This window comes from Sphaeramia orbicularis, chromosome 24, assembly GCF_902148855.1.
Source record: "Sphaeramia orbicularis chromosome 24, fSphaOr1.1, whole genome shotgun sequence".
Classification (NCBI taxonomy): Eukaryota; Metazoa; Chordata; class Actinopteri; order Kurtiformes; family Apogonidae; genus Sphaeramia; species Sphaeramia orbicularis.
In genome coordinates, this window is record NC_043979.1 from 37,019,140 (window position 1) to 37,045,177 (window position 26,038).

The 26,038-nt window shown below is 36.9% G+C and overlaps 3 protein-coding genes and 1 non-coding gene across 10 annotated transcripts; 1 reads left to right on the top strand and 3 right to left on the bottom strand.

The window, feature by feature from the left end:
• Positions 1-4,227: 4,227 nt before the first annotated feature.
• LOC115415686 (U2 spliceosomal RNA) lies at positions 4,228-4,418 on the top strand. Its single transcript, XR_003934860.1, has one exon. It is a non-coding gene; the product is annotated as a U2 spliceosomal RNA (small nuclear RNA).
• Positions 4,419-5,461: 1,043 nt separating this feature from the next.
• On the bottom strand, positions 5,462-6,943 carry gtf2h5 (general transcription factor IIH, polypeptide 5). 2 transcript variants are annotated; one of them, XM_030128042.1, is made up of 3 exons: positions 6,821-6,943; positions 6,556-6,636; positions 5,462-6,380 (listed from the first exon to the last, which is right to left on the bottom strand). In XM_030128042.1, the coding sequence occupies exons 2-3, from the start codon at positions 6,588-6,590 to the stop codon at positions 6,200-6,202; spliced, it is 216 nt and encodes a 71-aa protein (XP_029983902.1). In that variant the 5' UTR covers positions 6,591-6,636; positions 6,821-6,943; the 3' UTR covers positions 5,462-6,199. The 2 variants fall into 2 exon arrangements, with proteins under 2 accessions (XP_029983902.1, XP_029983901.1); XM_030128041.1 differs by having other exon boundaries at positions 6,556-6,639.
• Positions 6,944-7,951: 1,008 nt separating this feature from the next.
• Positions 7,952-16,608, bottom strand: serac1 (serine active site containing 1). Of its 6 annotated transcripts, none has more exons than XM_030128028.1 (18): positions 16,505-16,608; positions 15,827-15,952; positions 15,379-15,415; positions 15,113-15,255; positions 14,595-14,684; positions 14,117-14,158; positions 13,828-13,959; positions 13,611-13,732; positions 12,742-12,870; positions 12,527-12,640; positions 12,037-12,199; positions 10,680-10,830; positions 10,437-10,575; positions 10,196-10,296; positions 9,872-9,969; positions 9,513-9,695; positions 9,280-9,423; positions 7,952-8,737 (listed from the first exon to the last, which is right to left on the bottom strand). In XM_030128028.1, the coding sequence occupies exons 2-18, from the start codon at positions 15,918-15,920 to the stop codon at positions 8,601-8,603; spliced, it is 2,019 nt and encodes a 672-aa protein (XP_029983888.1). In that variant the 5' UTR covers positions 15,921-15,952; positions 16,505-16,608; the 3' UTR covers positions 7,952-8,600. The 6 variants fall into 6 exon arrangements, with proteins under 6 accessions (XP_029983888.1, XP_029983890.1, XP_029983889.1 ...); XM_030128030.1 differs by having other exon boundaries at positions 16,514-16,595; XM_030128029.1 differs by having other exon boundaries at positions 15,827-15,961; positions 16,505-16,582.
• A 1,853-nt stretch (positions 16,609-18,461) lies between these two features.
• Positions 18,462-23,298, bottom strand: myct1a (myc target 1a). Its single transcript, XM_030128038.1, has 3 exons — positions 23,251-23,298; positions 23,005-23,073; positions 18,462-20,567 (listed from the first exon to the last, which is right to left on the bottom strand). The coding sequence occupies exons 2-3, from the start codon at positions 23,057-23,059 to the stop codon at positions 20,020-20,022; spliced, it is 603 nt and encodes a 200-aa protein (XP_029983898.1). The 5' UTR covers positions 23,060-23,073; positions 23,251-23,298; the 3' UTR covers positions 18,462-20,019.
• Between the last annotated feature and the right edge of the window lie 2,740 nt (positions 23,299-26,038).

The following is a 26,038-nucleotide window of genomic DNA, read 5'->3' on the forward strand; positions in this document are numbered from 1 at the left end:
AAATAGACACGTGGTTCTTACCTTTTCTCCACAAACTACACACCACGTCCATATAAATAAGACTTAAAAAGCGGTTTAACAATACAGTTTTGCCTCACCAAAAAAAAAAAAAAAACAAAAAAAACCCGTCACATACAATTTCGGCACAAAATAAGCCACAAAAATGAGTAGCAAACACCCTAAAAGGATTGAAAAGTGTCACCACCTGCTTGTAGCGATGCTAATTAATTGCTGGGTGGCTTAATTGATGTGCTATACAGTAGGCCGAAAACTTTGGTTTTCCTTATATTTAGTAAATATGCTGACCACACTGTGGGCCAAATTGCATTAAAACAATATGAATTACTGGTTCTTGGCCAATGGATACAAAAATGATCATAAAGTGATATATTATCAACTAATGACGTCTTAATTAGTTAGCTTAAAAGCCTGCATCTCCTCACACTCTTAGCTCAGGCCTGGATTTGACGGATCAACTTTATGAAAACCGCTAAAGTAAAAGAAATAAACCAGTGTCAAACTATGGGGTAGAATCCCAAAGTACTTAACAAGCAAGTATTATTTTTTTACAAACATGTAAAGTGGAAAAAAAAAAATTATGCAAAGCAGCTTACCTGAGATACTCATCTCCCAACAGGTTCCAAGTCATGTTTGCACATGTGAACAGCAGGGGCAGACTTTGAGTTTTCCTTATACAAGGCATATGTAGTATAAGCAGTTCCTGTAACATAGCAGTTGAAATGTGGTTGTTAAATGTAAATCTAGCGAATTCATTCAATTGATTGATGACTGAATTATCTGTACTACTGTCCTGTAAATGGATGACTTCGTTGTTCTCATGTTTTCTTGAACGCTTAAGATTCCGGTAAAAATTCGACAGAAAACATAACAGTCATCTGGAAAACTTTTTTTTTTTTTTTTTTGCAACACTCATTACAATGTCTTTAAATTGCAAATATTTCCACTATTTATGATTCAGTTTTGTAAAAGATCACCAATAAGATTGTACAAAATTATTACTATGTTGTGCATCTTCTGGTGTTGCCAATAGGGGGCGCTGTTGTCAAAGGTCTGCAATCCAAACGTGTGGGCACCAACAACTTCAGTAGGAAAAAAAGTTGACATCAACATCATAATTATTCTTGGTTAAAATTATGCATTAAGTTGGGGCGTACGTTAAGGAGCATTCACTAACTCTTGGATTCTATAAAGCTGAACCCAAGTAAAAGCCCTTTTTAGGTAAGAGAATGTTTTCCATCTGTGCTGCACTTAAATTGTGACTGACCATTTTTCATGAGGTGAAAGATCGGATCTTATGGGTCAGGTGAAATGCTGGAGTTTTGGATTCTGTTGCAGGGCATAGCTGTGATGTGTGAGTGGCCTTACTGTTAATATTACCCTTTGTGATGTGTGTTCATTGTGCATTTTGCAAATTGGATTGTTTTGCCAACATATTGCTTAGAGTCTGTGCAGGGCAGGATACATGTTAGATTAGTTGTTAGGGTACATTGTATTTTATCTTGTGATATTCTGAACCATTTCCACAATAAAATTCCAATTCATTATATCCACGTCAGAGAACCAAATACAAATCTGGGTTTTTAGTTGGAGCTGTGGAAACAAATAATTCCTCACATCACTGCAGGACAGCAGAACACAACTGGCATTAATAGTGTGTCAGCATTGGCACATTTTTGCAAAATAAATAAAAAGGAATTGGAATAGGAATAGGAATTCAATATAACCCATTAAGATTCCATCTGTTTTGTAACAACTCTTGGGGGAAGAGTTGTTTTTCTTCCATCAGCAAACACTGGCATTTCATTTCCTGTCTGTAAATCACATCGGCTGACCACAGTATAAGTACAGATACACAACAGTGGGTCAACAAAAAGCATCAACTATCACAGTGACTTTCATAATATGGGCACTTTTAACTTTATTTACAACCAGCAAGCTGTGAAGAAATGTTGGATTTTAGGAGAACAAGTTATCAAGTGGTAAGAATAAGAGGATTCTGTTGAGTTTCTGTAAACTGGCTTAGTCTGGTTCCGACCAACTCGATAAAGTGTCATGAGATAACTTTTGCTATGATTTGGCACTATATAAATGAAATTTGTTTAATTGATTGATTGGTTTAATATTGTGTCATTACTGTTATTTTCTGTTATTATACTGAAAAATTGAAAAATGAAAAGTCAGAGTGGCTACATGTTGTAACCTCCAGTGAAAGTGAAGATATGGACATGAACAATGCATTATTTTACATATATGTGACATCTTTTTTTCCCCTTTATTTTCCACATTTAGAACACATAGGCTTATACTGTATGTTTACAGCTTCAAGGTATTTGCACATTGACATGAAGTATTTATATTTATTTGTGCATCTATGATCAACACATTATCTAGAGTCCACAGTTTACAATGCGCTGCTATGACATCTAAATTACCATCCATAAATCATATCAGCTGATTGGAATGCAGAATACCACAGTACAAGGAAACACAACAGTAGTTCAGCACAACAGAGCTTTAAAAAGCTTGGAAAACAACATGTTTTTTTACACACATAAATCCGACTTTTAACCCTTTTCTTCATTCAATTCTTCATTTCTTCATTTCAAAACTGACAAATTAAGTTGCAAAATTCTGACTCATTCTACTAGGTCGAAAAGTGTTATTAACCCATAAAGACTCAAACATCCACCACCAACCAAAACCATCTTCTGATCTAAAATGTAGAATACTTGTCAATCCACTCATAGTGTCAATACATGCATATAATTGTAAAATGCAGTTTGTCATCTTTTCATGGTCAGCAGATATGACCCATTTGGACATTCAGAGGCTCCGGAGTGAACATGGAAACACCATCATCTTCTACAACATTCACCAGTAAAACACATGGAGTTGGATCAATAAGAGCGAGTGGAGACGCTTGGTTTTACATACAGATATTGATATATTTTGCAGAAAAAAGTCACTTTTTCTTCAGTTTTCTCTGTTTCTGATATAGTAACCCTCAGCTTTAATTTGTGCTTTTATGAACATCTACATGATCAGTGAGTTAACTATAGGAATACACATGATTTCACTGAAAAAAAAAACAAAATACAGAGAATAATATGAAAACAATTTCTAGAGAAAAATTAATTTGCAAACCTCCACAAGAGTAGCGCTGGGTCTTTATGAGTTAAAACAGCTTTTTGTTGTTTTAATGCTATCTTCAAACAGATTATCTTCTGATCAACATTGGACAAAGACATGCAGTAGCTGCCATAAAAGATGCAAGATGTCCTGAAACAACTTGTTCTGTTTAGATAGTCTAAAGTATGCCTTTTTCAGGATGAATTTTCCAAAGATGTTTTCCAACTGAGATATGTGCGATATGCCCAAATTGTTGTGGTTTTATGAGAATTCTTTGGACATTTCTACAGTGTGTCCAGCAAATGAATAGAAATTGCACATTTACATTAACACACAGCCCTGGTTTACAGCCCACTGGACTAAAGGAAGAGAGTCTCTGTAAGAGGTGGACGCACCAAAGAAAAGTCTACATTTTTGGTCAGAAGAACAAACAAACCAACTGTTAAATATTATGACAGAGGGATATTATTATTATTATTTATTTATTTTATTTTTTTTCACGTTTGTTTCTTTACATTTTTGTGTGATTTACCATGTTTTGGAAATACTTTAATCTGTCGTACTTTTCCTCATTTACAATCTGCTGGGTCACAGTGGATTGTCTCATGGCCAGTGAGGTTCGAATGATTATATATAATGTATAAACAGTGGTTAATGTTCATAACTGCAGATAACCGTCAGATATAGGCAGTTATTCGTCGGAATCGCTCATTGGGCAGTAGCTTGTCACGTGACAGCGAACGTAGTTAATTTTATTCACGACAACATCACGTCTGTGACTAAATAGTGTGAAGATGCATTATTGTGCTTTTTACAGACTAGTCTTCAGGTTTAAATTACTTGTTTTTGGTTCGTTTGCTGTGTTTGTTAAGTCAAACTTAACTGGCGCTGACGTACAGCGGTTAAACCACGACGGGACAAAAGTGTGTGTGTGTGAATGAGTGTGTGTGTGTGTGTGTGTGAGAGAGAGAGAGAGAGAGAGAGAGAGAGAGAGAGAGAGAGAGAGAGACTAGTCTGAACCAGGAGTCAGTACTACAGTGAAAAAAAGGACTATCACACTGCAACAGTTTTCGTGTTATCGCTTCTCGGCCTTTTGGCTAAGATCAAGTGTAGTATCTGTTCTTATCAGTTTAATATCTGATACGTCCCCTATCCGGGGACCATATATTAAATTGATTTTTGGAATAGGGAGATGGAATAGGGGCTTGCTCCGTCCACTCCACGCATCGACCTGGTATTGCAGTACTTCCAGGAACGGTGCACCCCCCTACAAATGTACAAGATAAGAGTATTTCTTCTATGTAGAGATTGGAGTGCGGTATTCAGTGAGCGCACGGGCACTTCACCATATATATATAACGGAGTAAATAATAAGAAGCTTGGCTTCTGCCACCAGATGACGCCACAGTCAGTAATATTTGAAAACAATCAGCCAACAGTTATTCATTCTGTCTAGTGATGGAAGTTCGGTTCGTTCATGTATGAATCGCTTCCTTTGATTTACCAATTTCATAAAAAAAGAAAAAAAAAAAGCGGGCGTTGGTCACCAACCCGTGACCAACTTGCCGGTGCTTCCAGGAACGCTGCACCACGTCCTCTGCATTTCAAATAGTAAGAGTTAGTTAAAGATAGACGTCAACACGGATGTAGTATTTGTTTCCTCCGAAAAGAATTTGATAATTTGTGATATCTATATGTATTATTCTGTTGTATTGCTGTCTTACTGTTTAAAACAAATGACATAGATAATGTAATTCTGAGAGGCATGTCATAATTTTAACAAGGATCATTTCAGTTTTTAGATTCTGTTCTCTGATTTAAGTATATTAGTCTCATCAGTAAACTCGCAGAAATGTCACATTCCAACTGGTTCCTCTGCTTTAAACATCTTTAAACTATTAAAGAAGTCCCAGACTAGTAACAATCTACAGCACAGAGCAGTAATGACAACTTGAGCAGATCAGGTCTTACACAACCTATCTGTAAATCATGTTAACTATCAATTACAGGCCATAAGGATACTAGAAATACATCTAAACACAAAAATACTGTATTTAAATGTCATGGTAAACTACAAACATTTATTAGACCCCAACAATGAAACTCAAAAGTTATTACACAAATAAATTTCATTAAGACACTTAGTTAACCCAAGTCACGTGCTTACATAAAGAAGGAAGGTGTATCGAAGTTTTTAACACAGAGATTGTGGTAAGAGTTCAGTTCATAACAGTCAGGTTTGAGGTTCTTAAACAGGGTTTTAGGGTTGGAACAATTGCTACGATGTAACTTAAGAGGCAGAAGCAGTATAAACAGGTGATATTTTAATGTGATTATTTCTGGCTGCTGGATTTATTAAAGCCAGGTGGTTGTTGATTGGTACTGGCAGAATATGACCATGAATCACACCTGAATGTTGTCTTAATGATTTCTGAGACACAAACCTGTGTCGGTGTTTTCGATAGACTGATAAATGAGAGCCATTGTGTTGAGTATGCATGGGACAGTTTGTGTAGCACATCTTGTCTGGCAGGCATCATGGTTTTCTTAATCATATAGAACTTCAAGGACGAGTGCAAACCAGTTAACTTCAGTATAGTCATGGACGTAGTGGTAAGTCTATATTACATACTGCTCATGATCTTAAATAATATCATCACAATTGGTCAAATATGATTTAACTTGGAAATCAGACGTGCTACCTTTTATAATTTTTCAATACAACACAAACTGTGATGTGTTGCACATTATGAGTTTTATCTTGATGAAACAGCCTGTAACGTGCACAAACACTGGTATATAATCATAAAATCAAGAAACTGATGACATACAATCAAACAATTCCTGAAAACAAACAGAACCCACGGCAGTACAAATGGCACTCCATCCCAATGCATTTGTGAAGCAAAATGTATTTTTCCACATTTACAAGTGATAGCACTTCCTTTCAGAAAGTTGTTATACCGGTGCAAATAATTTAAAATAAACCTATTTAAAGAAAAAACAAGGAGCCCTGAGTCTAAAAATAGACAGTCCTTAAAGGGTGGTGTTATTTCTGTGTGATAGGGAATGAATTCTGGTCCATTAATTCTCCGACTCTTTCCTGGAGGGTCTGAACCACCTCTGCCAAGATGAAGACGTGTGTGTCGTCCAAGTCGTTGAGGATGAACTTCTTTCCCAAGGCCATAGTTTCATCTAAGTAGAGGAGGAACTGCTTCATGGCAGGGTCACTGATCCATCAAGTACAGCAGTGAAAAACACACACACAGAGAATTAATTTATTTATACACAACTGTGAGAATGTACAGGTTTATATGTTTAGGGACAATATGAGTTTCATCTTCGTGCAACGTTAGCATAAATTCTCATTTTGCCAAGATGAAGAGTTCATGGAGACTTGCTTACCACTCTATCAGGACACCTTTGTGTACGTTGACCATGCTGACAGATTCCAATTAAGTGACGGTTAAACTAAATCCTCAAAACTTGCTGTGAAACGAACAAAAGTCACTTGAGTGGCAGAATCACGAGTAGAAATGCTAGTAAACCTGGTTAGCTGTTAGCATTAGCAGTGCTAGTAGAACTACCTATTGTATGATTCAGGAGTTATTTTGCTTCTTTAAGACTGCGACAGAGCAAGAACTGTTCGGAACTCATTCTTAAAACTTACCTTAAAGCCAAGAAGTGATGAAGTGACTACTAAACGTGCTGTGAATAAATTTTTAAAAATTTGGACAATTGTGGTTGACTGTAAGCGCATAGCTACTAACAATGTGTATGGATACGGCGAGTACCGAGGGACAACATTGTTCAAGTAGCGATTGTACATATACCGCTGTCAAAATGTTTTAATTTGTTTTTTGCAGTTAACCAATGTTTTTATACAATTTAGTGCTAATTTATTATTATTATTATTATTATTATTATTATTATTATTAATAATAATAATAATAATATAGATGATAATAATAATATAGATGATAATAATAATATAGATGATGTAATCAATAATTAATAAACATCGATTATATAGACAAATATTATGATGATACACTCTGACTCGCACTAGTCTCCAAATTTCCACAGCTGAACTATTGGAATTGGTTGTATGGATAAGACAAGCTGTCTAACAATGCCAAGCTACTTGCATTTTTGAGCTAGTATTGCTTAAACAAACAATGTGAAAGGCTGATGGAGTAATTTAAGATTTATCCAATCAAGTACTGATTTATTGACTCATCTATCATTTAAAGCATTTATTTGCAGAGATGAGTGATCACAGTAACAAATATCCAGTGTTTTCCTACTTGTGTAATAATAGTATTGTAGTAAAAACACGACTCAGTCAAACCAGGTATCATTTCTGCATACCTTTTTGAGTGACCTGAGTAATTTTGGTTGGGATTTGGCAGAAATGTTGTCAACAGTTACTAGAATAAACAAAAGTATTCATTTTACTGAAACAGCTGCCTATGAAGTGTAAAAAACAGCATTCTTCCATAGCTATTTATTATAAAACTTAATAAACTGAGTAGATGGCTCATTTGTGGATGTTCCTGAAGGTTTATGACGTTTATGTTAAAACCATATAAAATGTTCTACAATAGCTGGTACAGAGACCATAATATAAACAAGAATTTGATATGATTGTTATGAAGGACACAGCAGCGTCATATAGTTGTATCACTGTATCTGTGCTCTCACTGCCAGTCACACCAGCAGAAAAATTGACGTTTTATATCCCTGTTGTACTAAGAAAAATAACACAAAAAAATAAGTCAGATGAGGAGTTCAGTACTCAAGTGAAGCCTTGATCTTTAAACATTTATTCTGTGTCAGCTTTGCTAATGGAAATGTGGGCTGCAAACACACAACATTATAAAACATTTTGTTAATTAGTCGCATAAAAATAAATAAAGCAATCTGAAATGTTACTGTAATATAGGTCCATTTGAGGTAAGGCTCAGAAGGGAATATACAGCATTTGGCACAAAATACAACTGTTATACTATAATTTGAATAAAATATACATAAATATAAAAAATATTTCAAACCATGGCTTGAGCACTAAGTAGTAGATGCCAGGATATTAGCACATCTTGAAGAAAGTACAGGATGAATATTACATGTAACATGTTAAAACTGGTAAGTCTAAGATCATGAGGGAAAATAACTTTTAGAAATAATAATAGTAGTATCTGTTAAAGGGGGCAGTGACCAATTCTAGGATTGTGACTAGAACTAAAAAGAAAGCACCCAGATTTTTTTTTCCCAACTCTTCAAATATCAATATGTTATGTTAAATTACCATTAATAATCACATTAATGTTATAAATGTCTATGTGCAACAAGAAGAGGCAGTTATGTTAACATCTGCTTGCGAGGGGTGTAAGTGCTCTCCCCAATTCAAGTATAAGTTGGGTTGGGGTGTTGGTGTTCATGTATTTCAGTCAGTGACTGATGTAAGAGTGCAGTGCATCCTGAATGAACTGGAGACTTCGCCTGTACAGGAATGAGTCCTTCTTCTCTGGCTTGCAGATGTTGAGATGATCTACGTCCACCTCAATGAGCTCCCCAATGCCAAGATCTGAAACCAGAGCAGGTTTGAGGCAAGAGCTTAAAAGAATAAGATCACAGACAAGTATCTGTTTGTCATACAACTCTGAGTGAGTGCTCTATATGCTTTTGTCTGTTTAAAGAAGCACACATTTTAAGTCTTTCAAAGAGTCATGCTTCCAATTCTGGTTGATTCAGAGTTTCTTCCTGAGAATAATAACTGACAGAAACATTTTTGTAACGTTCCTTTACTGAAAATTTGAATATTTGGTCATATTAAAGCCTTTGGCTATTCTATTTGCATTTTCTCTAAAATTGCTCTAGAACTCAAATCTCAAAATAAGATGTTTGAGATTACTGAACAGTTTTTTTTGTACAAACCAAAAATGACTTGCATTAAATCCCTGACATCTAATATATGGCAGTAACAGAGGTGACTGCTAAGTTAAGACCTGGCACCATTACCACAAAGACCAGTAAATTACTGAGTCAAATTTACAGTGCATCTGTGATTCTATTAGAGCGAAAAAAAAAAAAAAGGGTAGATATGTGATTGTGCATTTGTTTCCCTACCTGCTGACTGTGTTGGTACCACCAGGATCTTGATCATCGGACCAATGTTAGTTGGAAGAGTCTCTGCAAAGCTCAGCACCTTAAATTCCTTTTCTTTGGCCATGTCTAGAAAGGTCTCATTTAGATTGCGAAGTGCTGGTGAATCTTAAAATGCAAAGAACAGTTAGACATTACTAAGGGTTTCTGTTTAAGAGACACATTCCTAGAGCACAAAGTTAGTTTTACTCACTGACCTTTACAAAGTTCTCTGACTTCTATGGAGGGGAAAAGGAGATATCTGACGTTGACAGAGTACTCAGCCATAAAGGTGCCATGGTGAGGAACACTATAGAACATGATGCCTTTGGTGTTCTTTAACAGCTCTTGCATATCGGGGTCCTCTGCTGCATCCAGCAGCATTTTTTTAACAAGCAACCCTGATGGAAAAATCAAACATAAATTTAAGGACAAACTCTGAAAAGGATAAAATATTTTATTTATGAAGTACACAAACAGCACATTGAAATATTACAGTGACCTTTGACAATAATTTAATTTTATAAACATGTTTTTTAAGGTAATTCCACAGACATCGTATTCAGTCAGGACATACCTCCCATACTGTGTGCAACCCAGACCACAGGCCTCTGTCCAACTCCTGCCACCTTTAACTTCTGAAGCAGCTCTTGACTTCTGAAGGCCAACGACTTCCTAAAGCAACAGAAGAACAAAGAATACATCATTCATTCCAGAGGGATGGGGCAGGGTGATATGAAATGTAAAATTTGGCATCAGGCAAAATACAACTTTTATTTATCTAAAAGTACCAGCTTGTGGATCATTAGTCATCAATGAGCAAAATGAACAGGAACTGTTACTGATTTTTAATTTTTCTATGCTCAAACAAGAGAACTTGAAAAAACTACACATTCCTCACCTCTGATTCTCAGCAGGACACTTTGACATCCAGTCACTGAGGTGACTGTCATATTCCACTGATAGTATTCTCAGATTTGGACAATCAGCGGCCAACCATGACTGTTAATTTAAGACGACATATAAGACAAATAGATAATTCAAAGGCTGATTTAAAAACTTCAAACGATCTTAAGACTCCTATTGGAAAATAAGACAGTTTAACAATTATAGAGTGGAGAAAACATGGATAGACTTCTGACCTTTGGCCAGCACTCTGTGTAGTCATCGCTGCTTTCATTGTCCCCTTCTTCTAAAATACTGCGGTCCTTTTGTCTCCAGGTCTTAAAGGCCGCCCCTAATATCCCATGAATGAACAGCACGTCTGCTTTGATTGGTTGCCTGAAAGTTAATGTACTGTCAAATGTAGTGTACATTCTAAATAGAAAGCAGTAACTGAAAAGAGATTCATGCATTATATTTTTTAAAGTTTGACATGTTCCTACTTGTTGCGTGTTTGCGGATGGAGGATATAGATTCCGTCTTGATATTTCTCCTGTAATGTTTCTCTGTCTAGGTTGGCGAGAGCACGAGCTGCATGAGAAGCCTGCATGACATGAGGGGACTGCATCATCTCAGCCAGAACAGACACCCAGCCTGAAGGTGAAGGGAAAGAAAAAGATCAGATCCAGTGTAACTTGCTGGTCAGTTTTCAATTTGGACATTTGAAATGAAAAATAAAAACAAAACACACAAACACACATTCATATTTGACCAATTATTAATACTGTAAAGTATATCTGGGTTGACAACAGGTTGGTATTGTTAGCAAGTGTATACATTTTTGGATCTAATCTTGTTTTGTTGTGTTAGGTATTCAAAACCGCCTTCTCAGATCTCAAGTTGTATGTAGCTCCTTGAGTCCTTGCCTGGACTCTTCCACTTACATCTCTGGTGGGAGGGGTGAGAAATTGAGAGGAGGCGAGTCCACAGACATTTATTGACATGGGGCATTTCCACCTTAGAGCTGTCATTTGTAACAGATGCAAGATAAATGTGTACCAGCTGCATAATCTATCTGTAATTTAGTTACAGTTACTGCTGTATTTTATGATCTGACAAATGAATGTCGATGTAAACTAATGATTAACTTTTAATTCAGTACGTAGCATGTGATAATATGCAAGTGGCTGATGTAGGGAAGTGACTTTTTTTTTTTTTTTATTTAGCAAGTTTGATCCTGCATCTGATCATTGTAAATAAGTAATGAAACTTCAGATTGAAGAATACTTTAATTTTAAAGTCCTGCTCCTGTCATGGTTTTTATAATCCAGACATGTCACACCTCTTATACACATCATTGGTGCAACTGCTGTAAACTTCTGCAAAGCTACACCTGTATATCCTCAGTCATAGCTCCTCTGGCCAAGATGGTGTACCAAGATTGATATTCGCACCACAATTGAATATCGAGGAGTCGATGAGTTGAAAAATAGGGAGCTGAGGAGAGCCTAAAGTATTTAAAAATAAGACTTTACTGACTTTGACTACCATGATGCCAGCTGTTGACATTGGCAACACAGATGCATATCATACTGTCATCTGCTGCTGGAAAACTAGAAGAGCAAGAAAAGATTGATTTCATATCAAGCCAAAATGCTAAACTTATGTATGAAGTAAATTGATGAATACAAATTAAAGATATTGTTGTTTTAGTTGTTTTTTAAACCCACAATAAATCTGATTTTTTTCCCCCTCCACACTTAGTTGTCATTAAGATAAGGATAAGTTACACACCAGAACAGATAATTTCCCATCTGTAACACACACAGAAAATAGATGAAGTAAGTGTTGCAGGCTTACCTGACTGCACTATGGCCTGGTGAACACTTTCATTCAGCGCCAAGTTTCCAATGATGCGTACAATGTTCCTTTGAATCTTCAGGGAGTTTCTACGGAGCTGATACTCTCTCTGAAGAAGCTGTAGACCTCCATTTGCAACTATGTGATCACAATGACTCTGGACCTGAGCATGAGACAAGAATCTTATCCAACAGAGTATTAACATCAGAACAGGAGCTCTACATCTGAATGTGGTGACAGCAGCAGGAGATGAGATAATGATTTAATCTATGTTTATATTCAGTTAACAAGGTAATGGCAGCTTTTAACTGTACATTAACCAAGTTAAACACAGGATGCGGTATATTTGGGATTTATGTGATTTTTAAACCATGCAAATACAGGGCTGTATGCAACTTAACTTACTTTGTGTTTAATTAATGATTACTGTGCAGTAAAAAACACAGGGAACTGGGGATCTTAATTCTAAATCCACTCATGTATTGATTACCTTTGAATGCTGTACCAGTGCTTGTAAGCAAAATGATTCCACCTTCTCAGAGGGAACCGAGGTGAGGCTCTGGGCGTACGGCAGTCCATTACCACCAAAACACCAAAGACCCCCCTGAAATGTCATAGAGAATAGGCTTAGTAACATTTTTTTCTCCTTTTGGGATGTTTTATGGACCGTTGGCAGTTTCTGTCCATGTTTTTTGTCCTCATTACCCGTTGTGCTGCCAAGGACTGTGTGCTCTCTCTGAGGGCCAGTGAAGTGAAGTACTGAACACATTTGTCAACCTCAGATTGAGGCAGAGATGCCAGCAGCTGCCTCAGTCCATCCTCTGCCGACATGCCCTGTAAGGTTGTTGAAAAGTCTTCATTAAGCCGTCAGGGTATATGCTTTAAGAGGTAAAACTGTGCAGGATGAATAATACAGATGGGGAAAAAGCTCTCAGACTGGGAACCTGCAGAGTTATGTGGTCTAAAAAAGTTGACAAGTTAAAATATAAGACTATTTATGACATTTTCATTAATGCCATTATGACTGTTTTGAACAGGTAACACAGTGACAATATTAGGTGGTGGAAGGCATTTTTAGTGGCTTTTTTTCAGTGTTTTTTTCCCATTTTACCTCAGTGCCTTTACACCCAAGTTGAGGATTTTCTTACAGAAGGTGCAGCAGACGCCCAACTCATTATTTTCAACAGACTTCAACAAAACATGTGACGTTCTACTGCCACATTTTACAGAATTTGTACTTTTTAGATTCAAGTAAATTCAACAGGAACGATTCAACATTAGTGCCAGAAATAGCAATTTCCACAATAGCCCACAAACTACTGATCATCTAGATATGCTCATAAATTCTAAATAAGCTTGCGTTAGTGGTCTTTAGTTCCACACTAGTTTAGTTACAGAGTGATAAGAACAATTTTTTAGCCTAACACACTTTTTAAAAGTGAAACTGAACTTGATGAAATATCATAAAACTAATGTTAACTTTGTAAACTAACCAAAGTTTTAAAAGACTTAAGCCTTACAGAAACCTTGTTTGACAGTGATCATATTGAGACCGACTGTGCAGAGATACATACATCTTCCAGGACAGGCAGGGTGGGTGGAGACAGGAAAAAGCGCAGGTCCACCTGAGGAGTCCGGGCCAAGCCCACCGCTGTCCGCTGGTCTAGAAACTGGGCTGCAGTCTGGTACTGGTAGTCTGGATTATTGACAATAAGTGTGAATTAATCCCAGTTCCGTTTACTTATGTGAGTAGAATCCTCTAGAGATATGTCCCAGTTTTGGATAGTTTACCATGCCAGTGGTGATTGTCTGCAAGCTCCTGCACAGCCTGCATCCTGATGGCTTTGTTGGATGACTGTGTCCTCTTCAGCAGGACCCATAATGCTACCTCATGGGGGTCTGCATCCACATGGCTAAAATGCTCTAATACACATCAACACAGAACAACATAGAGTGACACAAAATTAAAGACTTTCTCCCAAATTTTCTTAAGGACAATGTGAAATTCTACAACTGAATCTACCTACCAGAATCTACAGTTCTACCTTTAGATCATTACAATATCTATGAACTTACACACCTTGTGGATTCAAGCTTTGCGTCATCAATGTGGAAGCTTTTACTTTTTAAAAAGGTCAAATGTCAAATTATTAGATGTTTTGCTTAAGTACAGTTCTGTGAATAAACTTTAACTACGCTACATTCTTCAAAAAGTCAGTATTAAATTTACATTAAACAGCATCGGTAATGGAAAGTTAATATGATAAGACAAACAGGGTGATGCATGTTACAATTAACTGGACAATCTACAAAATAATTCAGAAACTATGTGACATTGAAAAAAACAGGATGTGCATGTACAACCCAGGTGTTTCCTGTGGCCTTCACATACACACCCCACATAAAGAGTGTGCATCTGCACTTTTCAGAAAATAAATATTTAGTCTTAAGCTGGCAACAATTTCTGTTTTCCAATCTTAGAATCATCTGAGGAAGTTATGTGATTTCACAAGAAATACTTTCCAGATGACATAATGAAATACCATTTTATTTCTTACCATCTAGAGATCTACGTAAAACTCTAGAGGACAGTTCCAGTAACCTCCTTGCTGCTTTATGAAGTTCCCTCCTTGTTTTGTGAGTGAGCCCTGTGTGAACAAATGCACAGTGGCAAAAAATTAATAAATACATAAATATATACACATAGATAAAATAAACAATTGAGAAATGGTTTTAGTTTTCATCTGAATATACTTTGGTAACTATTTGTAATTAAAAAAAAGTGAGCCTTGGTCAGTGGAAGTGAGTTCAGTCAACAGACTAGCAGGAAAATAAAGTAGAAAGGGGAAGGAAGAGAAGACAGGAAGCAATGATAGCAGATGTCACCTGACACCTGGACACTGCAGTTTTCTTGATATGACCCATCTGCTCTGTGCCAAATGAAACTGAACAATGTGAGAAGTAAGGGAGTTCCCAAAAATAAAAACTATAACATCCCAAACAAAAGCTGTACAAGCTGCATATTTTAAAGGCATGTTATTGTTTTGCATATGACAGGGAGAATCATGTTCAGTACCTGCAGCAAGATTCTCCTTTTCATCTGAAGGAGTGGCTTTCAAGTAGATGTACGACTTGTACTTCTCTTGAAAAATTGCACTGGTGTCAATGGTCACAGCCTTGTCCAAGGCTACCACCTCATAGGTGATAAACAGACAGCCCCTGCAGAAAGTTAATGAATAAGCTGTGGTGCACTCATTGCAAATGTTACATGAATTCCACAGATTGTCTTGGCATTGTTGAGGTGCTATGAATGTAAATATGAGACTGACCACAGTTACTCACCCAAAGATAACTGCTCCAGTAACTTTAGCAACCTTCCCTAAATTTCACCAGAAAAAAATGTTAGAGAAAATATTCAAATGGTTTTCAGTCAACACTAAATTTATACGATTCTGTGTGTTCATTATGACTTTACGTGACAGAATAAACAGCCACAGTCATGGTCATCAGTGGTAGTCAAACAGGTGGTACTGATATGGAGGATACCCAACTTCTTTTTTATTATTATTTTAATTATTTCAACCAGTTGTCATTTTCTGCAAATAAAAGCTCTAAATTACTGTATTTGTGTGTGGAAGTTGGAAGAAATCTTGTCAGTAGTTTATAGAATACACAATTTTCCATTTTCTTAAAGACAGCATATATCAACATCTCTAAAGTTTTCCTAGACCTTTACATTTCTGTGCTTATAAAGAATGAATGTCCAAATGCTGTTCATGGTCAAACTCACTTAAATCTCTCCACTGAAGCACTCTCTTGACTCCAGGAGGCCCAGCTGTGCTCAGTCTCCGATAGTGGATCAATCGTAGAGCAGCCACAGACATCCTCCGCCTGCATGTCCCCCAGTGTTTTGGGGCTGAGTTAAGTTAATGAGACCAACACACAAGACTAGACGCTGTTAAACTACTACAGTCAAATACAGAAATTATGTTTCGTACTGCAGAGACAGGCTTATACTTGGCATAAATCACAATCTTCTTACTTAACAATGATGTTTAAAACGTCCATCTGATATTTTATAATCTATAGAGATGGTCAGACAATTCAGAGCAAACTGACACTGCACCTGTTATTAGCCAAGTTAATTTTAACTAAGCTGTCAACAAGATGACCGCCCTGGCCAACAGCTCGTTTACTCATACGTCTGCTTGGTTGCTAATTATTTTAAAACGATATAAAATAGCTGCGACCTAAACTGTCAAACATTATCATAGCGTTTATTACTACTTTAACGTAATCCTACTGACACGAATCCCTCATTGCGATTAAGCTAACATCACCGCACCCTGTGAGAAAACCCAGATTGTACCCATAAGCTTTACCTGACATTATATATTTATAGAGCCTGTCACCAACTGATCAGCTGTACGTTACTATCCTGGTAAAGTTAATTATATTAATGTATTACCTTAATCACAGAGGGTTAAAAGTGCTATCGCAATGTTCTTCACAACTGCAGCGCCCGGTTTATAAGGTAAATGCGCCTCACAAATAATACGTCATCGGTGCGACGAGAATGCATGGGAAATGTAGTTAACAGTAAAATAAAGCTTAATCAAGCTAATCACGGCATGAGGGACACCTGCGAATTTATGTGCAAACTGAAAAAAACTTGCACCAACACGCCGTTAAAGAACTTTTACTTCAGTACTGCTGGGAAGTACACATTTGAGGTAGGCCTATTTTCATCAAGTATTTCTATTTCTGCATCTTTATACTTCTATCTTTTTACTATGCTGCATTTACGCTACAAGTTTATCCCCTTCCTGTCCAGAAAAATCTTGGTAGTTGATCTTGAAAGTTTCTGATAAAGCAAAAGACTTGTATAATATTTATTTTTGGTTTGGGACAATAAAAATGTTTCATAGTTTTAAAACAAATAAATAAGTAAATAAATAAAAACAACAACAACAAAAACCCTGGATTAATTTACAAAATACATGGTGACAAAGCTGAAATCAGGGCTTAAGAAAAGTAGACTGTTTAGAGCCATACATTATGTAACTGTCAGAACAGATTAGGGATGTAAAGATATGAAAATTTCATATCTCGGTTATTGTGACCAAAATTGTCATGGTTATCATTATTATCGCGGTATTGCTGAAAGTGTGCTCAAAATGTTCAAAGAGGATTTATACACACACTGAAATTATCTAACCAAGTTGTATTTTGAAAAACAAATAAATAAAAAATAATAGGCACAATGTACTTTCTGTTGGCAGAAACATTCAAATATTAACATGTAAACATCAAACATACAAATGTGGATTAAAGATGTCACCACAGAGAGAGAGAGAGAGAGAGAGAGAGAGATATCCAGAAAGTCAGCCAATGAGAGCGCAGTGTCACAGAACGTCAGCCAATGAGAGCGTAGCGTCACAGAATGTCAGCCAATGAGAGGGCAGCGTCACAGAACGTCAGCCAATGAGAGGGCAGCGTCTCAAAACGTCAGCCAATGAGAGGGCAGCGTCACCGAACGTCAGCCAGTGAGAGCGCAGCTTCACAGAACATCAGCCAATTATCCCATAGAATAACATGAGAGCACTTGGTTTGTTTGGAATAATTCAGGCTTACATGAACCACGTAATCACCGGAGCGGCGACATCAAAAAGTGTTGTAACTCTCTTTACAGGGCTCTGCCTCTATCTATCTATCTATCTATCTATCTATCTATCTATCTATCTATCTATCTATCTATGCTGGGGAATAATTTGAATTAATCATGGTTTTCCTTTCTGAGAGCTGGGATAAAAATACCTTCATTGTAAAACTGAAATTATTCCTTTGGAGAGATTTCTTGCTCAAGAAATACTACAGGTGCCTTCAGCCATGTTTTCATAGGCCAAACATTTCAAACTGGCATGCGCGCCTGGAATGCTGCTGCTTCTCCAGGGGATGAGCGGTACTGTGAGTTTTCAAAGTGCGGTAATCAAACAAGGTTATTATGGTAATTTGAATTTAAACGGTAATACCAACCATCATGAATTTTACCCCGGTTTATCGTTATACTGGTAATCGTTACATCCCTAGAACAGATATTAGTACATATGCAAAGTATCTAAATACTTCTTCCACTACTGTGTTCCATCATCTCACTGTGTGAGGTAGTTTGTAACCTAAAAGTAATCTAAGTTTGTGGTGTCCACTAATGACGTTATTAAAACTACAGTGTAGTACTCTCTATTAGCATCACTGTCTTAAAATACAATCAATATTTATTTTAGTCAGTTAACCAGAGTTGTGCTGTAGAAACATGTTTAGCATTTGTTGAACATTTTATTTTATGCGCCTTAATGTTATTAAGTCCATGTTAGCTGTAACTTGATAACACATGAATATTACAAACTCCAACATTTACTCTGAAGTCATTTGTCATGCTTTTATTTTATTAACTTATAAACTGCATCTCCAGACATAATATGCCTAATACAGTAAAAACAAACAAACAAACAAACAAACAACAAAACCTCTGACTATAATGCCCCTTGTTTCTGTCCCCTTGTTGCACCAGTACACATGAAAGATGCAAACAGTCTCAGACACACTTTGTAAACGATGACGAATGCCGCACACCCAATCACAGTTCTTTGAAAACATCTTCTTATGAGACAGCTAATAAGGCATTATTTGAGTTAAAGCTGCCTCCACCAGTATTTTGCATAGATGTCTAGAAATCCATTTTTTAAAAATCATACTCAAAACTTGTCCCTCTTTAGGCTCCAAATACAAAATCATTCTCTCTCTTTTTTTTTTTTTTTTTTTCTATATTTGCATTAGGTAATCAGCCAGGAAGAAGCATGAAATGTTGGCCTGGCACATATGCACATATACCCTTAGCTAACACAATAAATCTGTAGTTTCTTGCACGCGTTGTCAGATGCTGCTTCATGCAGACATCTGATTGATATGTTTTCTTTGTTCTTAAGCAGCCTTTGCAACATTACTTTTTTAATTCTTAAATCAATATTGTGTGGTGGATGGCGTGATTAGTATGTTCATGTCCACACTATACATATATAGAAAACAAAGACTTCCAGATGATTGTTAGGTTTTGTGTTGTTTTTAGAGCTCCAGTGATTATTCACTTTGTTGATAAGTTGTTTGCTGCCAAATTAAAGGTTTAGTGTGTGATATTTAGCTAAATGTAACGGTAAAGTTGTAGTTGGATACTATCTGATACCCTACTCTCTTTCTATGGTGTCTACAAAAAATGTTACAGGCCATTAAAGCCAGCCTTTGTTTGTGTATTCTAGGCTTTTTAATTAAATTGATGACTCTGGTCCAACATAGTAAGTGATAGTAATACACATTAACACTGCTTGCAGCCTGTTATAAACAAGTAAAATGAAGAGGAGGAAACCGTTTCTGAGCCATTGTAGAATCTCTGTAGAAGCATTCATCCTGCTGCCTCTGTAGATATAAAAGGCCCATTCTAGGGTAATGAAAACACAGTGATTCTTATGATCAGGTGATCATGCACAGTTCTGAATATTATTATCCACTTCTGCAATTAAACCCTCTTAAATCCTGCTAGACATTTAATCAGCAACTGCTTGAAATGTTCATATTTTCTGGTTTCTTTACTTGTCTATCAGTAAACTCAGCATATTATAATTAATAATGCCATGCTTGACCTTTGAGGCCATCATGTAGATGAGAGATACTGATTGACTTTTTTTTCACCATTTTCTGACATTATGTAAACCACACGACTAACTGATTAATCAAGAAACTAATCAACATTGAAGATAAACATTAGTTGCAGGCTTTGTTATCATTTTTCACCATCTAGAGAATGTTTTTTGTCAAAAACACTGGTACACATTTAAGCTCCCCCTGGACAAATAGGTCAGGACACATTTAGTTCAGTATCTTTTGTAAATAGGTTTCGTTCTGTTCATGTAAACCTGGTGGTGTCGCTCCTCAGGTGCGTGTTTCCTGATAAGCTCTGATAATGCTCTCATAAGCTGGAGGTGGGGTCTGTGTAGCATGAAAACCCCTCAGACCAGCGTTTCCCCAAAATGACTCTGGTCTAGGAGGGGTGGCAGCTGCCTGGCCTGATGTCTGAGCAGATCCAGATGCAGTGCTCAGAGTCGGTGTTCGTGGTAATGTAGTCTGGCTCCCCTCCTCAGCCTCTCTTGCAATTTGGCTGCACTGGAGCAGAGGGTGGAAGGTCGATGCCCTAAAACTGGATTTGTGTCCCAGTGGGTCAACCGAATCTGGGGAGGACGGCTGCCGTTGGAAGGTGAAAGCAGCACTCAGCAAATTGTTGTTGCTGCGTCGGTCATAGCTGTTGTTACGGTTGAAGCCTGGTCGGGTGCGAGGAGAGCTGCGAGAATGGCGAGGGGGGCGGCGGGTGATGCTGGCAGAGCCTGCTCTGCGACGGGACATCCAGGTCAGGATCACATAGACCAGGGCCCCCAAGACCAGACCCACCGCCATGGACACACAGAACGCTATGATCAGAGGAACTGTGAGGACACCAAAAATCTGGTTATTTTCAGAATTCTTAGTGGATCTTAAAAAATCTTGGTTTCTGACTGGTTGTTTTTTGTTTCTTCAGCACATTTGTATTTTCTGACAACACAGGGCCATATAGTACAAATATGATCACATGGAAAGGCCTATTTCTCATTCATTGACATTTTGAATTATACATTCAGCAAATAAATGGTACTATATCATATAATCTCCTTTTATTTCGAAACTTTGTGCACATTTTTAGCTAAGCATGTAAACATAAAGCACTAATGACATTAACTGGTAAATATGAGTTAACAAAATAGGCCTGAAATATGATTATGAATGCATAGAATATGAATAAAAAAAATAAATAAATTGAAGCCAAATGTAGCAGCAACCGAAAAAGGCCAATAAAGGGTACACATATGATGTCAAATTTGACTGAAGTCAGTAGAAACATTCAGCTGAAATATCCTTCACATACACAGTAACTGCAGCTATACCTTGTTCAGATACTTCAGTTCAAATGGTCTTTGGTTGCGCGTTGGTCACATTTAGCTGAAATTACCGCCAAATATTTATTTCAGTATAACAGTATATACAAGCATCATTTGTGTCCGAGTAAGTTTATAGCTGACAACCAAATAACTGCAATAACAGCTGGTGTCTGACACTTTTTAGCCAACTTTCTATTTTACTGATAGAAAAGATTGCATAATGTTTCCAGTCAATATCATCAAAGTGCAGATTCTTACCTTTGTAATGAGGGGCCTGTATATATTGTTTTTTGCATGTGTTTTAGCAGATTAACTACCATTGACAGGGAAAGTATTGTGTTGTAATGTTTTGAGTATTAGTGAAGCAGTTTGGTTAATATGTGGAAAAAGTACAACTCAGTCAAGCTTTGTATAGTTTCAAGTTTTACTTTTTGTGGATTTTGCTTCAAAATTAAGTAGCTTGTCAGGAAAACCTCATTTTTGGTTCGTGTTGTTGTCTGCTGCTTCTTTAGTAAAACTCTACGGATCCCCGTCGAGTCCAACTGACTTTAATTAAAGCAGATAATTCCCCTTTCACTCCTGGTTTTGTAAGTTTGTCTATTAAATGGAGTGGATCGATGTAAATCCTGTCAGCTCTTTTTTCATTCCACAATATTATTAAACCTCAAAGTATGACCTATTTTTTCCTTGTTTTTGTTAGGGGGTCTTAGTTGTAATTCAGCAGCCGGTTCCAGTTGGCTGTGGTTAACATGAGGTTCTCCACTGGTAAATGTTCAGTGTGTAATATTTAGTAGCATGTACTTGATACGTGATATTGCAGAATGTAACCAACCGAATCCCTCCTGCCTATACAAACATCTCATTCTATGATCAACAATTCTTATTTTACTGTTTATTTTCTACTCATTCTTATGGATCAGCTCCAAAATGTACATGCTTGGCCTTAGTCCATGCCCTACCCTCTCAACAAGTCTCATGAAAATTGGTACAGTACTATTTTGATAATCCTGCTCATGGTTGGATGGATGGACAGAAAAACAGACGTGATCGCATAACTTTGTTGGCAACAGTAAGTTAAGCAAAACACTATCTGCATCCATTACATGCTGTATGAAAGAATCCAAAACACTGTCAAAAATAATGAAATATTCTGCAGTAAAGAGATTTTTGTGACAGCAAAATAAACAATCGATCATGATTTGAAACTGATTGACCACATATCATTATATCACGTAGCTGTAATCCCTAATGTGTCGATTTTTGGATGATTTCTGGGAACAGAAGGCATTTTAATTAGAATCTATGGGACCATGATCACAATAAACATCTGTTGTCACCAGTATCTTTGAAACAAAATAATAAAGGCATTTCCTCTGTCATGAAAACAGTTTTGTAGTCAATTTCAGCCCCACACACTAAGAAACTTTTGGGCATTGCCACTTTGCTTTGGAAGAAGTACTGCCATCATAAACGTGCCTGAGAGAAAAGCGAGAATGCAGCGGCCAAGACAAATCCCACTGGACGGCTGCCAGGGAAAACAAATCAGTTTCCTTTCAATTCAGTTAAGCGTTAAAAAGACTAAACCTACTTTACTACCAGCCCATATTTCCACAGCAGTTTTTTTTGTTTAAAAAGGAAGTGGACTCCTGTCAGAAATCATCTGGAAATGACATTTAGAGAAAAAGTAACCACCAGTTGCCGTATAGATTTGGAGTGAGCATTTAGTTGCTTCTTTAAAATTTGAGGAAAAGTTTTGCATACATTTAAAAAAAAAAAAAGAATTGTTTAATAGCAGCAGCTGTTTGTCCTGAGGTCTCCACTGTTTGATCAAGACATCTGGCTGCACATTGGAACTATTTTAAAGCTTGGGCTCCTGTAAGAACAACAGTGCAAATTAGAGGCACTGCACAGCAAAGGAACAGCTTAAAGAGAGGGAAAAAAAACTCACCAGCATCAAAAGACTGAAGTATTTCCAGAAACAGATTAGTGTTGTTCTCCGCCATGACTTAAGTCGAGTCTGACAGAGAAGAAGAGAGTCTTGAGTTTTAATTCAGTCTGTCTTTTACCCCCTCTTCCCCTGCCTTCCCCTTTCTGCCTGTCTCTCTTTACTTCTGATGGATTTTCCTGTCTGTCTCTTTTGCCTCCTCTCTTTCCTGTCTTCTCACTTTCCCCTTCTCTCTCCTCCCTTACTCACTTTCTCGGTCAGTGTGCCTGCCTCCCTCACTGGGAGCCTCAGCCCAGAAGTGCACAGGACTGGCGGCTAACCCTGGCAGTCGTCTTGTTTATGGAAGTGGAAAACTACACTGTCACATTTCCTGCTTTTCTGCTTGAAATTAGCAACAGGAGTGGCTTATCTATCCAAGACAGAGATCCTGGAGGTGGAGAGACGGGGTGTTGCTGTAATCACTTCCCTTGCCATCATTTCCTTTAGGTTGATTAATGATAAAACCCTAAACCAATGACTAGTTTACCACATTTGCTGATATATTTTCCTTAAAGAAATGACAAATATTTCAGTATTTCATGTTTTTCCTTCCACCACAGAGACCACAGGTTTCACTATTAGCTGAAACAGCAGAAATGAACTTAGGAAAGAAAAACCCCAGCTTTGACCGACAGCAACAATAAGCGGTTTTAATATTTGGTTGTAATGGTGCAAAAAAAAAAAGAAAAAAAAGAAATTTGAATCATTTTTAAGCAACCCGTGAGTATGTGGATATCTGCCTGTTCTGTTTTCCAGCTTCTTTCTAATAAGCTCAGCCTTTCCACAGCGTCTGCCAGGTCAGTGGTGCCTGCATCGGACGTCTGGTCCTTTCTTAGTCAGAAAGATCCAGCAAAAACATTGTAGCTTGATAAGAAAGGAAAACACAGCATGGGCTCTGTAAACACTTCCACCAGTTATTTATTTTAACAGTTTTTTTTCCTTCACTTGATAATTATGGAAACAGCTAATGCAAATGAAATGTTTCTGTTACTAATTTCTGATCCCTGAGTTAGCATTATTTCATCCAAATCTGCAAGTCATTATTGTAGCCAGAAGAAGGGATGTGAGTAGTTGAATTAGTATGAGTCTAATGTGCAACTTGTGCAACAGTTGTTTAGTTAAATTAGTCCTGGTGTATCACATAAATGGACAGTTTTGTTCTGTCCCTCTCCTTAGTGGTAAAGAGGTCAGAATGGCTGACCCAGAGCGAGGGCTTCCTTTGATTGTTAACTGTGCTGTAAAATGTGTCCAGAATAACCAGCGAACACCCATAACTCTGTGAAATAATATGTGTACAAAGTGAAAGGTCTTTCCATAGGTGGAGGACACATCCTTTGAGCTTTTGTAGCTGAAGTTCAAGTTGTGGTCAGTGGTAGGAAATTGATATGTAGACCCCTTGATACTGAGATATTAGATTTTTCTTCTGCTGTTATGTTTATAGCAAATTAGGAAACAGATTCTGTATTTCTAGAATTCCAGAGAACTTAGGAAATGAACAGACAACAGATTTTGTGGTCACTTAAAGCTCCAGTACTTGATAGTTTTTAATATTTCAGCATATTGTAATTCAAGAGAAAAAAAAAACAAGAATTCTATGCACTTCTGTTTTAGAAATCTACTCTGTGACTAAATAAATATAGTGGGAGAGAAATCTACTCTGTGACTCAAATGTTGTCTAACCACAGGTGTTTCCAGACAGGTAGGAGGGTCAAATACATAACTGACAGCTCCAATTGCCAATCATTGTGAAGATTTCCCCAGGAGTAACTCGTCTGCTCTACTCTGATGCTTACAAAAGTGGGTTCACTTTCCCACAGACAAAAACAGTGCTTCACCTATATGTAGAGGCGGAGAGGAGAGAGCTGCAAAGGGAAGAATTGCATTGTCAAATTTCTGTGTTTCTCCAATTTTTTCAGTTCCTGCAGCTTTATCAATATATTCCTAAAGGTTAGCTTTTTTTTCCTTGTAAAGTTTTTATCAAAACCAAAAGTGAAAAAAATATCTATGTTGTGTATATATTGTGTCGGGTATAAAGCACACAACATAATACAGGAGAAATAGATGAAACTATTAATAATATAGGAAATGTAATGAACCACAATGATTGACATGAATATACAGAGTAACATGGAAATTAAATTTAAAGAAATTAAATCAAAATGAAAAGACAAAAGATTTCCGTTTGAGTAAAGAATTGAGTAGAAAAGTTGATAACATGCTCTAAAGATTTCTTAATCATAATGCCACACTATTAAATTATGTGTTAAAGAGAAAAACAGTAACAACAGAGAATCATAATTTACATCAGGCAAGAACTTGATCGTTATAGATAAGTAATGGTTATGTTTTACCAACTATTAAATCTACACTTGAGTTCATCTTTGCACAAAAAAGCACAACAGTATTTATGACAATTGTTCTTTCTCTTTCAACCATTTGGCTTTTCTCTGCTTCCTTTTTGACCAGAAGAGGGAGTTGTACTCCAGTGTAAGTCCACAGCACAGCTCACCATCTGCCTTGTCTAAAAGAAAACAACCTACCCATTAAATATATAGTCCAGCTTAGTTTACGTAGTTCACACTTTATTTATAGAGCTTGTCTTAACTACTTGACAAATTGCTTTCCAGAGACATGTCGGGAGATCAAAACAATAAAAATATTGGTGAACATAAAATATTCACTGAAAGAAAGATAGGCTATCTAAAATTAAATGAAAAAAAATAAAAAGCTCAATGTGATTCTTTCTAAATCTGCACTAGTTTTTGAACTGAGCATGTATAATATAACTCAATGCATACATGCTATATTTATTGTTTATTATAACAAATCTCCCCTTGGGTATGAACAGGCGAATGTTGATTTGTGTCTGTATTTGTAAAAGAAAAGCATAGACACTTTAATCTCAATGAGGCTTTCACATGGTTAAAGAAAGAATATTACATTGCCTAGTATTACATTATATACATATACTGCATCACCCTCCACAGAACTATGACTT

What these genes read in the sequence shown, in the direction of transcription:
- myct1a (XM_030128038.1), bottom strand. Translation starts at nt 23,059, where the DNA reads ATGGCGGAGAACAACACTAATCTGTTTCTGGAAATACTTCAGTCTTTT. An exon ending in ACTTCAGTCTTTTGATGCTG is followed by an intron (nt 20,568 to 23,004) that starts GTGAGTTTTTTT and finishes GTGTCCTCACAG; the next exon opens with TTCCTCTGATCATAGCGTTC.
- gtf2h5 (XM_030128042.1), bottom strand. Translation starts at nt 6,590, where the DNA reads ATGGTCAACGTACACAAAGGTGTCCTGATAGAGTG. An exon ending in AAAGGTGTCCTGATAGAGTG is followed by an intron (nt 6,381 to 6,555) that starts GTAAGCAAGTCT and finishes TTGATGGATCAG; the next exon opens with TGACCCTGCCATGAAGCAGT.
- serac1 (XM_030128028.1), bottom strand. Translation starts at nt 15,920, where the DNA reads ATGTCTGTGGCTGCTCTACGATTGATCCACTATCGGAGACTGAGCACA. An exon ending in AGTCCTTGGCAGCACAACGG is followed by an intron (nt 12,641 to 12,741) that starts GTAATGAGGACA and finishes ATGACATTTCAG; the next exon opens with GGGGGTCTTTGGTGTTTTGG. An exon ending in ACACAGAGTGCTGGCCAAAG is followed by an intron (nt 10,297 to 10,436) that starts GTCAGAAGTCTA and finishes TTAAATTAACAG; the next exon opens with TCATGGTTGGCCGCTGATTG.